General features: G+C 50.0%; 1 protein-coding gene across 5 annotated transcripts in view; it reads right to left on the reverse strand.

Annotated features, from left to right (window-relative positions):
- PNPLA7 (patatin like phospholipase domain containing 7) overlaps nucleotides 1–13,713 on the reverse strand; it is a 63,029-nt gene that overhangs the window by 6,984 nt on the left and 42,332 nt on the right. For all 5 annotated transcript variants that reach the window (XM_042912004.1, XM_042912006.1, XM_042912005.1 and 2 more), the window contains 4 exons: nucleotides 8,717–8,780; nucleotides 8,351–8,519; nucleotides 7,130–7,312; nucleotides 6,193–6,311 (listed from right to left, as the gene is read on the reverse strand). In XM_042912004.1, the coding sequence (XP_042767938.1) occupies nucleotides 6,193–6,311; nucleotides 7,130–7,312; nucleotides 8,351–8,519; nucleotides 8,717–8,780 (535 nt within the window). The remainder of the gene's footprint in view (nucleotides 1–6,192; nucleotides 6,312–7,129; nucleotides 7,313–8,350; nucleotides 8,520–8,716; nucleotides 8,781–13,713) is intronic.

Genomic DNA, 13,713 nt, shown 5'->3' on the forward strand with positions numbered 1-13,713 from the left:
TAACAGGGACAGAGGTTCAGTTTGGGAAGATGGAAACGGTCCAGAGCTGAGTAGTGATGGTTGCACAATATCGTGAATGTACTTCATGCAGCTAAATTTCACATTCAAAAATATTTATAGTGGGAAATTTTATGGCATGCATATTTAATTTTTTTTAATGTGTATTCATTTTTGAGAAAGAGAGAGAGAGAACAAGCAGGGGAGGGTCAGAGAGGGAGACACAGACTCTGAAGCAGGCTCCAGGCTCTGAGCTGTCAGCACAGAGCCCGACGTGGGGCTTGAACCCACGGACCGCGAGATCGTGACCTGAGCTGAAGTCGGACGCTTAGCCGACTGAGCCATGCAGGCGCCCCGCATGCTTATTTTAACACAATTAAAACAAAATTTAATATCACCACAAAAAAATTAAATATTCAGGTATCAGGCTAAAAAATTTTCAAGAAATTGAAGACAAGATTGATAATTTGGCACAGAACTGGAAACTATAGGATAGAGCCAACCACCACCTTACAAGTGGAAAATACAGTGTCTGAGATAAAGACCTCACTCAGCAGGTTAAGCAGCAGACCAGGCTCACTGGAGACCCATGAAGCATGGAGAGGGCACAAGAAAATCCTCACTGAGTCCCAGGACACCCCAGAACGGACATGGAGACCGCTCCTTAGAACAGACGTACGGGAGCCTAGAGCATGTGTGGGATCCGGCAGGAGTCCAGAAAGAGAAGGGGATGGGCGGAAACGTCTGGACAGAGGGTGCTCTGGTGCAGCCCAGGAGGGCTGGTCTCTCCGTCCTGAGGTCACAACACAACATCTACAACCCCTAACTTAGGAAAAAAAGAACAGTTTAAATCAAACAAGTCAAATTACGGAAATAATAAAGGTAAGAGCAGAAATTGATGAGGCAGAAAAACAAAAGACTCAGTAGAGCGGACCAACAAAGCTAACAAATGGTGCTCGGAAAGGACCAACTCCCGGCCCCTCCTGCGAGAAAAGGAAAGGCAGGGAGGGGGTGTCAGGAGTGAGAAAGGGCGCATCTGCAGAGATGCTTCAGTTACAAAAGTGAGAAGTAGGTGTGAACCTCGTGCCTAAGTAGGAAAATTCAGATAAAATGGACATATTCCTAGAACGACATAGTGTGCCAAACTGACAAGAGAATCTGAATTGTACTACACCCATCAATATGACCGAACCTTTCCTTTTTAAATCTTCACAAAGAAGACTGTATGTCCAGATGGTTTTACTAGTGAGTGCTACTGAACGTATAAGGAAGAGTAACACAAATTTCACATAAAACTTCCCAGAGAATAGGAGAGGAAGAGGCACTTCCCAACTCCACTCTGAAGCCAGCAAGCACACCCACGTGCAGCCCAACCTCACACAGATTCAAAGGGAGTCCAGCAGTGGGCAACACGTCATGGGCCAAGAGGTCTACCCTCAGAAGACATCAGTCTTTATTTAAGGATCAATGCAATTCACCACATTAACAGAATAAAGGAGAAAAATTACACGATCGTCTCGACAGAAACACAATAACAACCATCCACGATACGCACTCAGCAAACTAAGAAAAGAAGGGCGCTTCCTCCATCTGACACAGGGCACCATAGACACCACGGCCGAGGTGACACTCGATGACGGCAATGAATGCTCCCCCTCCCACGGGCGACAGGACAAGACGTGTGCCCCACTTCCACTCGGCACTGTACTGGAAAGTCTAACCGGTGCAACAAGGCAAGAAGAAGAAACAAAAGACATATACGTATTTTGGAAAGAAAGACAAAAACTGGCTCTATTCTCAGAAGATATAACTGTGTATATAGGAAATGCAAAAATAAAAATAAAAAAGTCATTAGAACAAGTGAATTTAGCACGGCTATAAGATACAGAGCATCAATTTACAAATATCAGTTGTATTTCTATATACTGGCAACAAACACCTTGAAAGTGAAATTTAAAAGAAAACATTTACAACAGGAAAAAAATCCCATAAAATACTTAGCTGATTCTAAAAATTTATATGGAAAAGCAAAGGACCTAGAAGGGCCAAAAACAATTTTGAAAAAAACAGAACTCAGGAATTTGCAGCGTCTGATGTCAAGATTTACCATAAAGCTGTGGCAGTGGTGTCGGGAAGGACAGACACGACAGAGCCCACGGGCTCTGGTGGGGGACACAGCAGCCACGGGGGAGGGACAGTCTACAACCAAAGGTGCTGGCTCAGCTGGATGACCACATGAGGAGAACAGAGCCTTGACCGGCACAAGACGTGTCAGGTGGTTCACAGACCTGAATGCACAAGCTGGAGTCACAGAGCTTCTAGAAGAAGGCAAAATGCCTTTGTGACCTTAGGATAGACAAGAACTCTCAGAAGCCCAGCAGACCGGAAGCAGTAACCATAAAAAATGGAAAATCACGCCTCACAAAAATTAAAAACTATTCATAAAAAATACCATTGAGAAAACAAAAAGTCAAAGATTGAGAGACAGAATTACTACGAAATATTATCTGACAAAAGACTTGTATTCAGATTATATAAATAATTCCCCTGAATCAATAACAAAAGACAAACCACCAGTTAAACATGGATAAGAATGTAAACACTACTTTATAAAATGAGATACACAAAGGGCCAGCGAGCACGTGACCTCATTAGGCCCCAGGGAGATCACCAGATGCCCCCACACGCCCTTTAGAACAATTCAAAATGAGGTTAATACCAAGGGTTGGCAAAAATGTGGGAGCCTGAACTTCAAACAGCGTTGGTGGGGGGTGTAAAACGGCACAACGTCCCCCATGACCAGGTAGCTCCACTCCTAGGTATTTGCCCAAGAGAAAAGAACATACATGCACAAAAAGATTTGTACAAGAACAGTTATAGCTGTTTCCCAAGCCAAAAATTAACCCGAGTGCCCATCAACAGGAGGAGCGGGGTAAGCAAAGCGTGGCAGACAATGGAATACACTTAGCAGTGCTGCCGATGTGGCCTGGAGCACACAGACAACCTCACACACTGGGCCCAGTGTGCGACACAAGCCAGTACAAACAGAAAAGCTAAGGAAGCCAGGAAACACCTGCATGAATATTCTCAGAGAAATTCGGTATTCCACTAGCGGAAGAAGGAGAGAAAACTATGAAGAAAGCACTCAGACATTAGAAATACTTTAGCAGAATAGAGCAATTAGAAGATCCATCTGAGAAAAACCATCTAGAAAGTAGAACAAAAAGGCAGGGATGGAAAATGAGGGAGAGGGAAGACCTGGCTTCTGATCGTCAGGAGCTCCTGGAAGAGAGGACGGAGTGGGAGAACATAAAACACGCCCCAGAGCTGAAGTTCACGATTTCCAAATTCGGAAGGGCCTGCTGGGGCCCACCCAGCCCAGTGGATGAACACACTGCCACCAAGGCACACCAAGTCCCTTCGAGGACCGAAATGAAAAGACTCCCCCCACGGCTTCCAGAGGGGAAACAGACCTCACAAATAAAGTGGGATTGGGCATCTCAACAGCGACACTGGAAGCTAGAAAGACAATGGCAGCACCCCCTTAGAAATTCTCAGGGAAAATTACTTCCATGTTGGATTCCACACCCAGACTGTCATCAGGGACATTTTCTGCTACACAGAATCTTAAAACTTTTACTTCCCAGATGTCTTCTCTTAAGGAAGTGTCTAGAGTATGAACGCTACCCAAATCAGGAGTATGTCAAGAAAGAGGAAGGAATGGAATCCAGGAAATGGAGTTGAATGCAGAAGAGAGACCAAGAAGTTCCCAGGATAACAGTTAAGGGAAACTCCAAGACAACATCACGGGCAGAGCCCAGAGGCGCCGGGAGACCTGGAGGGGGTGGCTCCCACACACGGTGAAGCAGAGGCCACCAGAGATGGCGAGCAAGCTGACAGGAGGCTGATGCTCCAGAGCAGTGTCTGGGCACCAACTAATGACCCCCAGGAAACAGAAAATGGCAATTGCAACAATTATTAACTCCAAGGAAGGAAATACAGCCGTACTATGCAATGTGGTGTGACTGAGCCCTGAATAAGCACCACGTCATAGTAATAGAAATGGTGACAACTAGCTTGACCGGCATGGGAACCACACTGGGAACTGAGTGGTGAGGAGGGAGACAGACAGAAGACGGGTGATGGATAGATGTACAGGTGGACAGATGGATGGCCGACGACAGACAGATGAATGAAGGACAGATAAACTGGGGATGGGTTAGGAACTCAATAATCTAAAACTGAAAGAACAGAATGGCTATGCTGTTGAGAAATGCAGATGAGCAGAGAGATGACTATGCTCCCAGTGATCTTCTCTGGGATGTCTCTGGGTTTGGTGCCGGGCGAGACAGCAGACGACGGCCTCAAGGCAATGGCCACGTGGCTATAAACTAAGTATTATTTTTATGCTCCCAGTGATCTTCTCTGGGATGTCTCTGGGTTTGGTGCCGGGCGAGACAGCAGACGATGGCCTCAAGGCAATGGCCACGTGGCTATAAACTAAGTATTATTTTGACTAAAACTAAATTTTCATTGAAAATGCTGTTGATCGTGGCGCCTGGGTGGCTCAGTCGGTCAAGCTTCTGGCTCTTGGTTTTTCAGCTCAGGTCATGATCTGGCAGTTCACGGGACTGAGCCCCATGTCAGGCTCTGCAACGATGGTGCAGAGCCTGCTTGGGATTCTCTCTCTGACCCTTCCCTGCTCCCATGCACAGACGTGCGCTCGCTCTCTCTCAAACTAAATAAACTTATGAGAAAAAAATTTTTTTAAATGCCATTGATCACATCATCCTGGCCTACAAACCAGGTCCAAGTCTGGGTCAGCTCTGGGCCACCTCACTGTCCTAGTCCCACAGGAAGTAGCCTGGGTCTTGCCCTCCATCAGGCAATGTTAGGTAAATCACCTCGTTCTCCAGGCTGACTGGCTCAGCTTTCAAGCAAAAGCATGGCACCAGAGGGTGCTCGGATTGTGCCGCGTCACTCGGGGCAGGCCAAGTCTGGGGGTGAGCAGGACACCCTGGAGCGAGGCGGCGACTCCCCATGCTGGGGTGAGCAGGGGTGGGGTCTGTGTGTCTACACACCCTCCTGTCAGGAAGGGCCTCAGGCCAGACGCCAGGCCTCAGAGGTTTCCAGGTGGAAAGTGCACACAGTGGGGTTGGACTGCTCCTCTGCATTATCCCGATCTTTTCTAGAGAAGAGAGTCTGGGTCTCCCTTGACCTTGAGGCTGGACGGCATCTCTGACTTTAATTCGCCAGGTGTGAGCACAGGTCTGGCTCCACAGGCAGGAGACAAAACCTTGGAGAGTCCCCCCTAAGGGGGGATACTCCTAAGAGGTTTTAATGTTTCCGAGCCCCCCCCCCCCCCCGCCCCTCCTCCAGCTCACTCTGAAAGGGATGTCCTTGGAACCAGGAGATGCTGAGCCAGGCACCTTCTGCAGGGCCCATGGGAGAGAGGCCAGCAGCACCAGCAGGGCTGGGGGGTGGGGTGTATGTATAGTGCTCAGGAGGCCCTGCGCACCTCATTCGGCCAGAGCAGGGGGGGAAGCGTGAGGGACTCCACCCCACAGGGCACCCCCAGCACAGGTGTTGTGGGAGGCACTGCTCGCACCTCCTCACTGTGTTCCGGGGCTCCACGTCTGTTCCAGGTGTATATGCCTCTTTAAATTCAGGAGGAAGGAGGCGTGTGCCACAATGACAAACACAGGGTAGCAGTTATTTGGGTTAAAAGTCCTGTAAGGAACTGATCAGCCCGCAGAACTGAAGAACGCTGTGCTACGTTTGCAAGCACACCAGGACACTGGTCTATAAAGTATGTATTAAAATGGAAAGAAACTCACCTGCAGCCCAATGGGAAGACTGGCAAAGGACAAGAACAGAGTTCTCAGAGGAAGCGTGAATGGCTAACAGACAAGCAGACACTTCTAGCAAAGACAATCAGAACAAATCTACTGCACTGGCAAACGTTAAAACCTGGGGGTGCCTATGGGAAGCACTGCTTGGCAATGTGCACCCAGGGGCGGAAACATGCTTGGTCATGCACTGGGCCTATCTATGGGGACTGCTCCTGGGACCAGCTCAGAGGCCTCTTGGTCAGCATTAGAGTGCGCGTGCGCACGTGCACACACACACACACACACACACACACACACACACACACACACACGCAGCTGTGGGTGGGATGGGGTGGGGACTCACCTTGCTCCTCCACCCCCAAGCACCAGGGCGATGGCGTTGCCAGTCAGCACCCGAGCCAGGCGGGAGAAGTCCGAGTGCCGATCTGGGGGCCTCTGGAAGACTCGCTCGTACATCTCCACCTGGGAGAGGGGTCGGCAGACAGGGAGGGCTAGGCCAAGTTGTACACACTGTGACCTGACCGGGGTGGCCTCCTCGACTCCTGACCCAAAGCCCTCTCCAGGACACAGCAGGGTCTGTCTGATACTGATGCTGGCAGCACCTTGGTGCCTAGGCATGCCTGGGAAGAGGACCTCACAGGGCACATGGGTGAGGGGACAGGGTGGGCAGATGGACTACATACCCACACGTCCAGCAGGAGACCACAGAGCCCCAGGAGAGCTGTACCAAGAGGGATACCAAGCCCAAACCCCAGCTAAGACCCTGCCAGCCACCAGGGTGGAGGGTGCTCCAGGCCACAGGCTCCCAGGCACAGCCGCCACTGTCAGGACACTGTTCACTGAGTCGCGGGGCCAGATAGGCTGTGGAGTGTGGGCAGCCTGTGGGGCCGCAGCCCCGCAAAGCCCCCAGGGCTGAGGAGGCTCCCTCCTCCCCCTTGGCAGGCTCTGGTGACCTCTCCCCCAGGCTCCCCGTGGAGGTACGTGCGTGCCAGCATGTCTCTGTCAGGCTACGTGCCTCCCCTCTGCGACCCGAAAGACGGACACCTGCTCATGGACGGGGGCTGCATCAACAACCTCCCAGGTGCTGCTCCCAAAGATCAACTCAAGCAAACGTAAGCTTACAGAGAAGCAAGCTCCCCTTATCAGCACCCCAGCGACCTCAGACTACAGAGACCCAGAGAGGGAGCGAGAAGGAAATGAGCTTGGCAATCACAAGTCAGGAAGGCTGTGTTCTGTAGGCCAGGAGTTCCCGTCAGTCCAGCCCAGCGCCCGGGCCTCACCAGCTTGGGCAGGCTTCTCCGGGAGAAGACGCGGCGCGGGCAGCACAGGTGCAGGTGGCCGGAGCACCAGCTGCGCATGTTCAGCCACTCCACGGTGCGGGAGGGTGCGGGCCCTTCCTCCCGGTGCAGCAGGACCAGCTGCTTCTGGGCTCGCACGGCCGTGCTCTCCAGCATCCGCTCCAGCTGCAGGAGGGCAGAGCCTGAGGCCTCGGCAGGACAGAGGCCCCGCTCCTCTGTCGGACGCTGCCGCACACGGGCAGGAGGGCTGAGGGCAGGGCCTTGGCAGGTGGCACCCTGGTTCTGTGAGCCGGCTCAGCCGTGGTGTGAGCTGCCCTTCGGCTCTCGAAGCTGTGACCCAGGGGTCTGCCCGGCCATATGCCTGATGCACGCTGAGCTAGGTAAGGGTGGCCACAGGGAGCTCTGGGGTGTACAGGAAGGGAGAGGCCTCCCCCCGTCCGTTTTCCTAACACCTCCTCCGCATATGCACACACTGTGACCTTCTCAAATGATGTGTCCGCAAACACTCCCTGCATCTCTCCCTGCAGAAGAGGAGCCCGCTTCAGAGATGGGTAATTTTTAGCTGCCCTGGGATCAGAGAGGAAGGAGATGTGGAATGTGTGCTAAGGGAAGGCAAGCCTACACTTCATACCCTTGAAGCTGGAAACAAAGTGGGCTGACGACGTAACTTCACAGCTGAGAACAGACAGATGGTGGGGTACTCACAAATAGGAAACTAAACAGCCACAGAACCCAGTGAAACAATATGGATAAATCTTAAACACCTAAGTGTTGAGGGAAAAGGGACATTTCACAGTGATATAAAATAGGGCACTATTTATATCAGATGTAGATCTGTGAAGCTGTGCTGTACACCTCATAGTAAAACTCAGGACACTCAACTTCACAAGAGGCCACCTGCGGGCCACTTCAGGGCGCCTGCCCTGCTTTGTGCTAAAACCACCACCACAGGTGAATACAGCAAAACGTTTCAAACCATGAAGAGGAGCTATATGGGTGTCGGCTTTTATTATGTCTTTTCCTGGGTTCTTGAAATATTTCATTCAAAGGAAAAGACAGAGAAACAGGGCTGTGAGGAGAGTGGCCCCTGACCAGAACCTGGCCCGCCTGCAGCCCTGCCTCCACCACCCCTGTCCTTGCCACCCTGCCCTCCGACAGCCCCGCCCACAGAGGCCCCGCCCCCCGGCAGCTCCAACCGGTTACCTCGCCCACAGTGGGCTCCTGCTCTCCCAGGCCCACGATGAGGATGCAGTCGGCTTGCCGGATGCAGCGCTGGGTCCACGGTGTGAGCGTGCTGTCCGCCTGGTAGAGCACGATGCGGTGGATGTCCTCCTGCTGCCCCAGCCAGCTGGACAGCCGGTACTCGTGGATACTGGAAGGCACGGTCATGGTGCGGTGCAGAGGCCAGGGCACGTGTGGACATGGGGGTGTACAGTTGCAGGGGTTGCAGACGCGAGGGACACAAACACCAGGGGACGTGGGGGATGCAGATGCCAGGCTGTGTTTGGACCTGCTGCGAGCAAGAAGCTAGGGTCGGCCAGACTGTTTTCCACACGGAGGCTGGTATACCTGTCCAGAGCAGCAGAGCCAAGGCGCTGTTTGATGTTGTCACTGGTCAGCAGTAGGACAGGGCCTGAAAACACACACATAAATTACAGAAAGCTGTCCTGGCAGCCCACCTCCCCACAGATGAGAGCGCCCACTCCCTCCCTAGAGGTCTGGTCTTCTTGAGAACAATGAGAAGCCTTTCTTGTTTCAAAGAGGAAGTGCCTGTATCTGGGCGACACTTCCCTCTGTGCACAGAGGAGACTCTCTGGACAGCTGAGATCACCTGGTGTAGGAGTAGGTGCTGAGCAGAGGAGCTCGGAGGGCTGTGCCAGCTCAAGAGCTCAGCGGGTGGCAGCAGGGGGCTCTCTGAACCTCACTCTGCAACACTGACATATCTCTGCAACACTGATGCTGTGTGTGTGTGTGTGTGTATGTGTGTTGGGGGCAGGGGAAGCACAGTTTGTAAAATGCAAGATAATATAATTCCCCAAATCCACACGAGTGAGGTTGGCTGGGTTCCAATATGGTGTGGTGGTGTAGTCACGCATGTGGAGATGCTTCTTTTCACATTTTGTTGTCTCTGAAATCAGCATGCATCTTTCATCTACGATGTCTACATGGACACAGGTGTCAGGGCCCGCCCAACCAGGAGGCCCAGCATCAGGGTCCGCAGAAAGGTCACCAGGGGCTCACATGCACTGGGGGCCGCAGATGAGCACCCACAACCCAGGGATGGAGAAGACCCAGGAGTCCTGAGGGCTTTCTTCTCATTCCTGTGCTTGTACAGAGCTCTCCAAGAGCAGACAGTTAAAAGGTGAGAGCTAAGAAATCACCGCATCGTATTTTAACTGGCAGCATCTGCTCTTCTAGAGGCACCCAAAATAGGGGGTGTGTCCTACGATGATGGTGTCCCTACTGAGATATGGCTATCTGGTATGAGCCATGGGCACGCATGGACAGCTCGGGCTTAAGTGACAGAAACTTGCTGGTGTAGGGAAGCTCCTCCTCTCAGGGGCTTGGGGTGAGGGAGCGGGTCAGGTTGGGGGCCTGCACTCCTGCTACCAGCTCTAGTTGGTCACCGGCACGGGCCCGATGGAGGAGGGGAGACCTCTTGGGGCTGGGCTGCATCATGCGCCTGCAAGGGTGGGCCCTGCTGTGCGCACTGCAGCGACACGTCTCGACCGCCTCCTGGACAGGCAGGACGTGATGTGACGCGCAGGCTCTGTCTGGCTGCAGGAACACCGAAGAGCCCAGCCCTGAGGCCCTCCGGGGACCCCAGGCTGGGCTCTGCCTGCCCACTAGTGCATGTCTCCTTGTAGACACCCCTGCCTGGACTCAGGGGGCTCTGAGGAGACCCTGGTCTCCCACAGCACAGGCTACGGCTACGGCCAGTCGGGAGTGTGGTGACCGACCCTGTCCCTGGGAGGGGTCTGCTTATGGCCAGGCAGTGGGCAGGTCCAGGAAGGGAGGGGAAACAGGGTGGTTCATCTGCACTTGGGTCTGTGGCTCTGTGGGGCACAGCTGAAGTGGGTATCCAGCCAGACTGCTGCTCCCCCTCTGGCCTGGACAGTCACCGCTGGCCTGGCTGCTGGACAGCCTTCTTCCCAAACACTGGAAGCTGAGGAGATGAAAACCTCCAAGTGCTAGAAGAAAATGGCCATCAGCCTAGAATCTTCCTCCAGAAGAGAAGGCAGCCTACACAAGCCTGGGCACCTGACTTTTGGCAAAGGTGTCAGCACAGCAGCGGGCCAAGTTCAAGTCTCTCTAAAGGAGGGTTCTGGGTCGCTGAAGACAAAGTGAATCTTGACTTCTATCTTGTATTATAACCCAAAGCAACCCTAAATGGATTGTGAACTGAAAAGGAAAGGTAAAAGCATGAAGTGTTTAGAAGAACATCTTCATGATTTGGGGGCAGGATGAAATTCCTTCGGTAAAACACAAAAAAACAGTAACAATATAAGAAAAAAATTTGGGCGAAGGAAACAATCAGCAAAACTAAAAGGCAACTGACGGAATGCGAGAAGATATTTGTAAATGACATATCAGATAAAGGGTTAGTATCCAAAATCTGTAAAGAACTTATCAAACTCAACACCCAAAAAACAAATAATCCAGTGAAGAAATGGGCAAAAGACATGAATAGTTACTTCTCCAAAGAAGACATCCAGATGGTCAACCGACACATGAAAAAATGCTCGACATCACTCATCATCAGGGAAATACACATCAAAACCACAAGGAGATACCACCTCACACCTGTCAGAATGGCTCACATTAACAACTCAGGCAACAACAGATGTTGGCGAGGATGCGGAGAAAGAGGATCTCTTTCGCACTGTTGGTGGCAACGCAAGCTGGTGCAGCCACTCTGGAAAACAGTCTGGAGGTTCCTCAAAAAACTAAAAATAGAACTACCCTATGACCCAGCAATTGCCCTACTAGGTATTTATCCAAGGGATACAGGTGTGCTGTTTCGAAGGGGCACGTGCACCCCCATGTTTATAGCAGCGCCATCGACAATAGCCAAAGTATGGAAAGAGCCCAAATGTCCACTGACAGATGAATGGATAAAGATGTGGTATATATACATGATGGAGTATTACTCAGCAATCAAAAAGAACGAAAGCTTGCCATTTGCAGCTACGTGGATGGAACTAGAAAGTATTATGCTAAGCAAAATTAGTCAGTTAGAGAAAGACAAATATCATATGACTTCACTCGTATGAGGACTTTAAGATACAAAACAGATGAAGATAAGGGAAGGGAAGCAAAAATAATAAACAGGGAGGGGGACAAAACATAAGAGACTCTTAAATAGAGAGAACAAACAGAGGGTTACTAGAGGGGTTGTGGGAGGGGGGGATGGGCTCAATGGGTAAGGGGCATTAAGGAATCTACTCCTGAAATCACTGTTGCACTATTTAACTAACTTGGATGTAAATTACAAAAATAAATTAAATAAAATTTTTTTTTAAAAAAAGAAAATTTGGGGGCGCCTGGGTGGCTCAGTCGGTTAAATGTTCAACTTTGGCTCAGGTCATGATCTCACGGCTCATGGGTTCAAACCTGCTTAGGGCTCTGGGCTGACAGCTGGGAGCCTGGAGCCTGCTTCGGATTCTCTGTCTCCCTCTCTCTCTGCCCCTCCCCTGCTCACACTCTGTCTCTGTCTCTCTCTCTCACAAATAAATAAACATTGAAAAAAAATTTTTTTAAGAAAAAATGTGGTAAATTGGTCTGCATTAGAATTAAGAACTTCTGTTTGTCAAAAGACATCATTAAACGAATAAAAAAGCAGGCCACAGACGGGAAAAGATACCTGCAATATTAGCATCCAAAAAAGGAACTGTACTGAGATTACACAAAAAAATACCCATCAACAAGGAAAAGATGGCAACCCAATAAAGATACTGGGTGACTTGACAGGCACTTACAGAAGAGGGTGTCTCCACGGCCAATAAACAAACTTCTCAGTCAGTGGGAAATACAAATTAAAGCCATAACGAGACTGCACACTCACCAAAGGGCACAGAGGCAAGACTAACCACCCAGAAGAACAGGCCACACACCTTCCCAGAACATTCTCCAGGACTTTATCCACGGGCGCCTGGCTGGCTCAGTCGGTGGAGTGTGCGACTCTTGACCTCAAGGTTGTGAGTTCGATCCCCACGACGAGCATGGAGCTTACTTAAACAACAATAACAACAAAAAATTTCACAACATTCTCTAGGACACACTGTATGTGAGGCCACAAAACAAGTCTTAATAAACTTTAAGACTGAATCCTACAAGTATCTTTTCTAGTCACAATGGCATGAAACTAGAAATTAGTAACAGGAGAACCAGAAGATTCACAAATATGTGGAGATTAGAAAACAGCCCTGAACTACCCACAGGTCTAAGAAGAAACTGCAGAAGAGATTAAAAAAATACGCTGGGACCAGTGAAAACATAAACACAACATTCCAAACTCCAGGGGCAGCTCACCAGGAAAGAAGAGGGGACCCAAAACTATAAATGTGCAAATGCACAGATCAAGGACCTAACATTATACCTTGGGAGAGTACCAACTAAACCCAGAGCAGACAGAGGAATGAAATAAGAGATTAGAACAGAGATAAATGAAAAGAATAGAAACACAATAGAGAAAATCAATGAAACCAGAAGTCTTTTTTTGAGAGAATCAACAAAACTGACAAACCTTTAGCTAGATAAATAAAGGAAAAAAAAGAGAAGACTCAAATCACTAAAATCAGAAATGACAGCAGGGGGACATTACTGATTTTACAGAAATAAAAAGAAGCAGGGGCTCCCAGCTGGCTTGGTTGGTGGAACGTGCGACTCTTGATCTCCAGGTTGTGCGTTCAAGCCCCACGTTGGGTGTAGAGATGACTCAAAAGTAAAATCTTAAAAAAATAAAAAAACAACTATGAATGGAAAGAAACTTCCTCAGTATATTAAAGGCCATACATATAAACCTGAGCTGACATCACACCAGTGGCATGAGAAAGCTTTCCCCTAAGACCAGGAACAAGAAAGGGCGACCGCTCTCACCACTTCTATTCAACGTTGTGCTGGAAGTCCCAGCCAGAGCAGTTAGGTGAGAAAAAAATATATAAGACATCAAAATTGGAAAAGAACAGGTAACATTATCTTAGCTCAGAAACAACATGATCTTATATGTAGAACATCCTAAAAAGTCCACCCAAAACCGTTACAACTAATAAGAGAAGCAGCAGGACACAAAAATAACACACAAAAGTCAGTTCTCTTCCTATACAGTGACAGAGGTTAAGGAAGAGGTTAAGAAAACAATTCCATTTACAACAGGATCAAAAAGAGTAAAACACTGGGCACCTGGGTGGCTCAGTTGGTTAAGCGTCCAACTTCGGCTCAGGTCATGATCTCACAGTTCATGAGTTCGAGCCTCACGTTGGGCTCTATGCTGACAGCTCAGAGCCTGGAGCCTGCCTTGGATTCTGTGTGTCCCCCTCTCTCTGCCCTGTCCCCCATTTGTATTC

The sequence above is a fragment of the Panthera leo genome, chromosome D4 (assembly GCF_018350215.1).
Source record: "Panthera leo isolate Ple1 chromosome D4, P.leo_Ple1_pat1.1, whole genome shotgun sequence".
Classification (NCBI taxonomy): Eukaryota; Metazoa; Chordata; class Mammalia; order Carnivora; family Felidae; genus Panthera; species Panthera leo.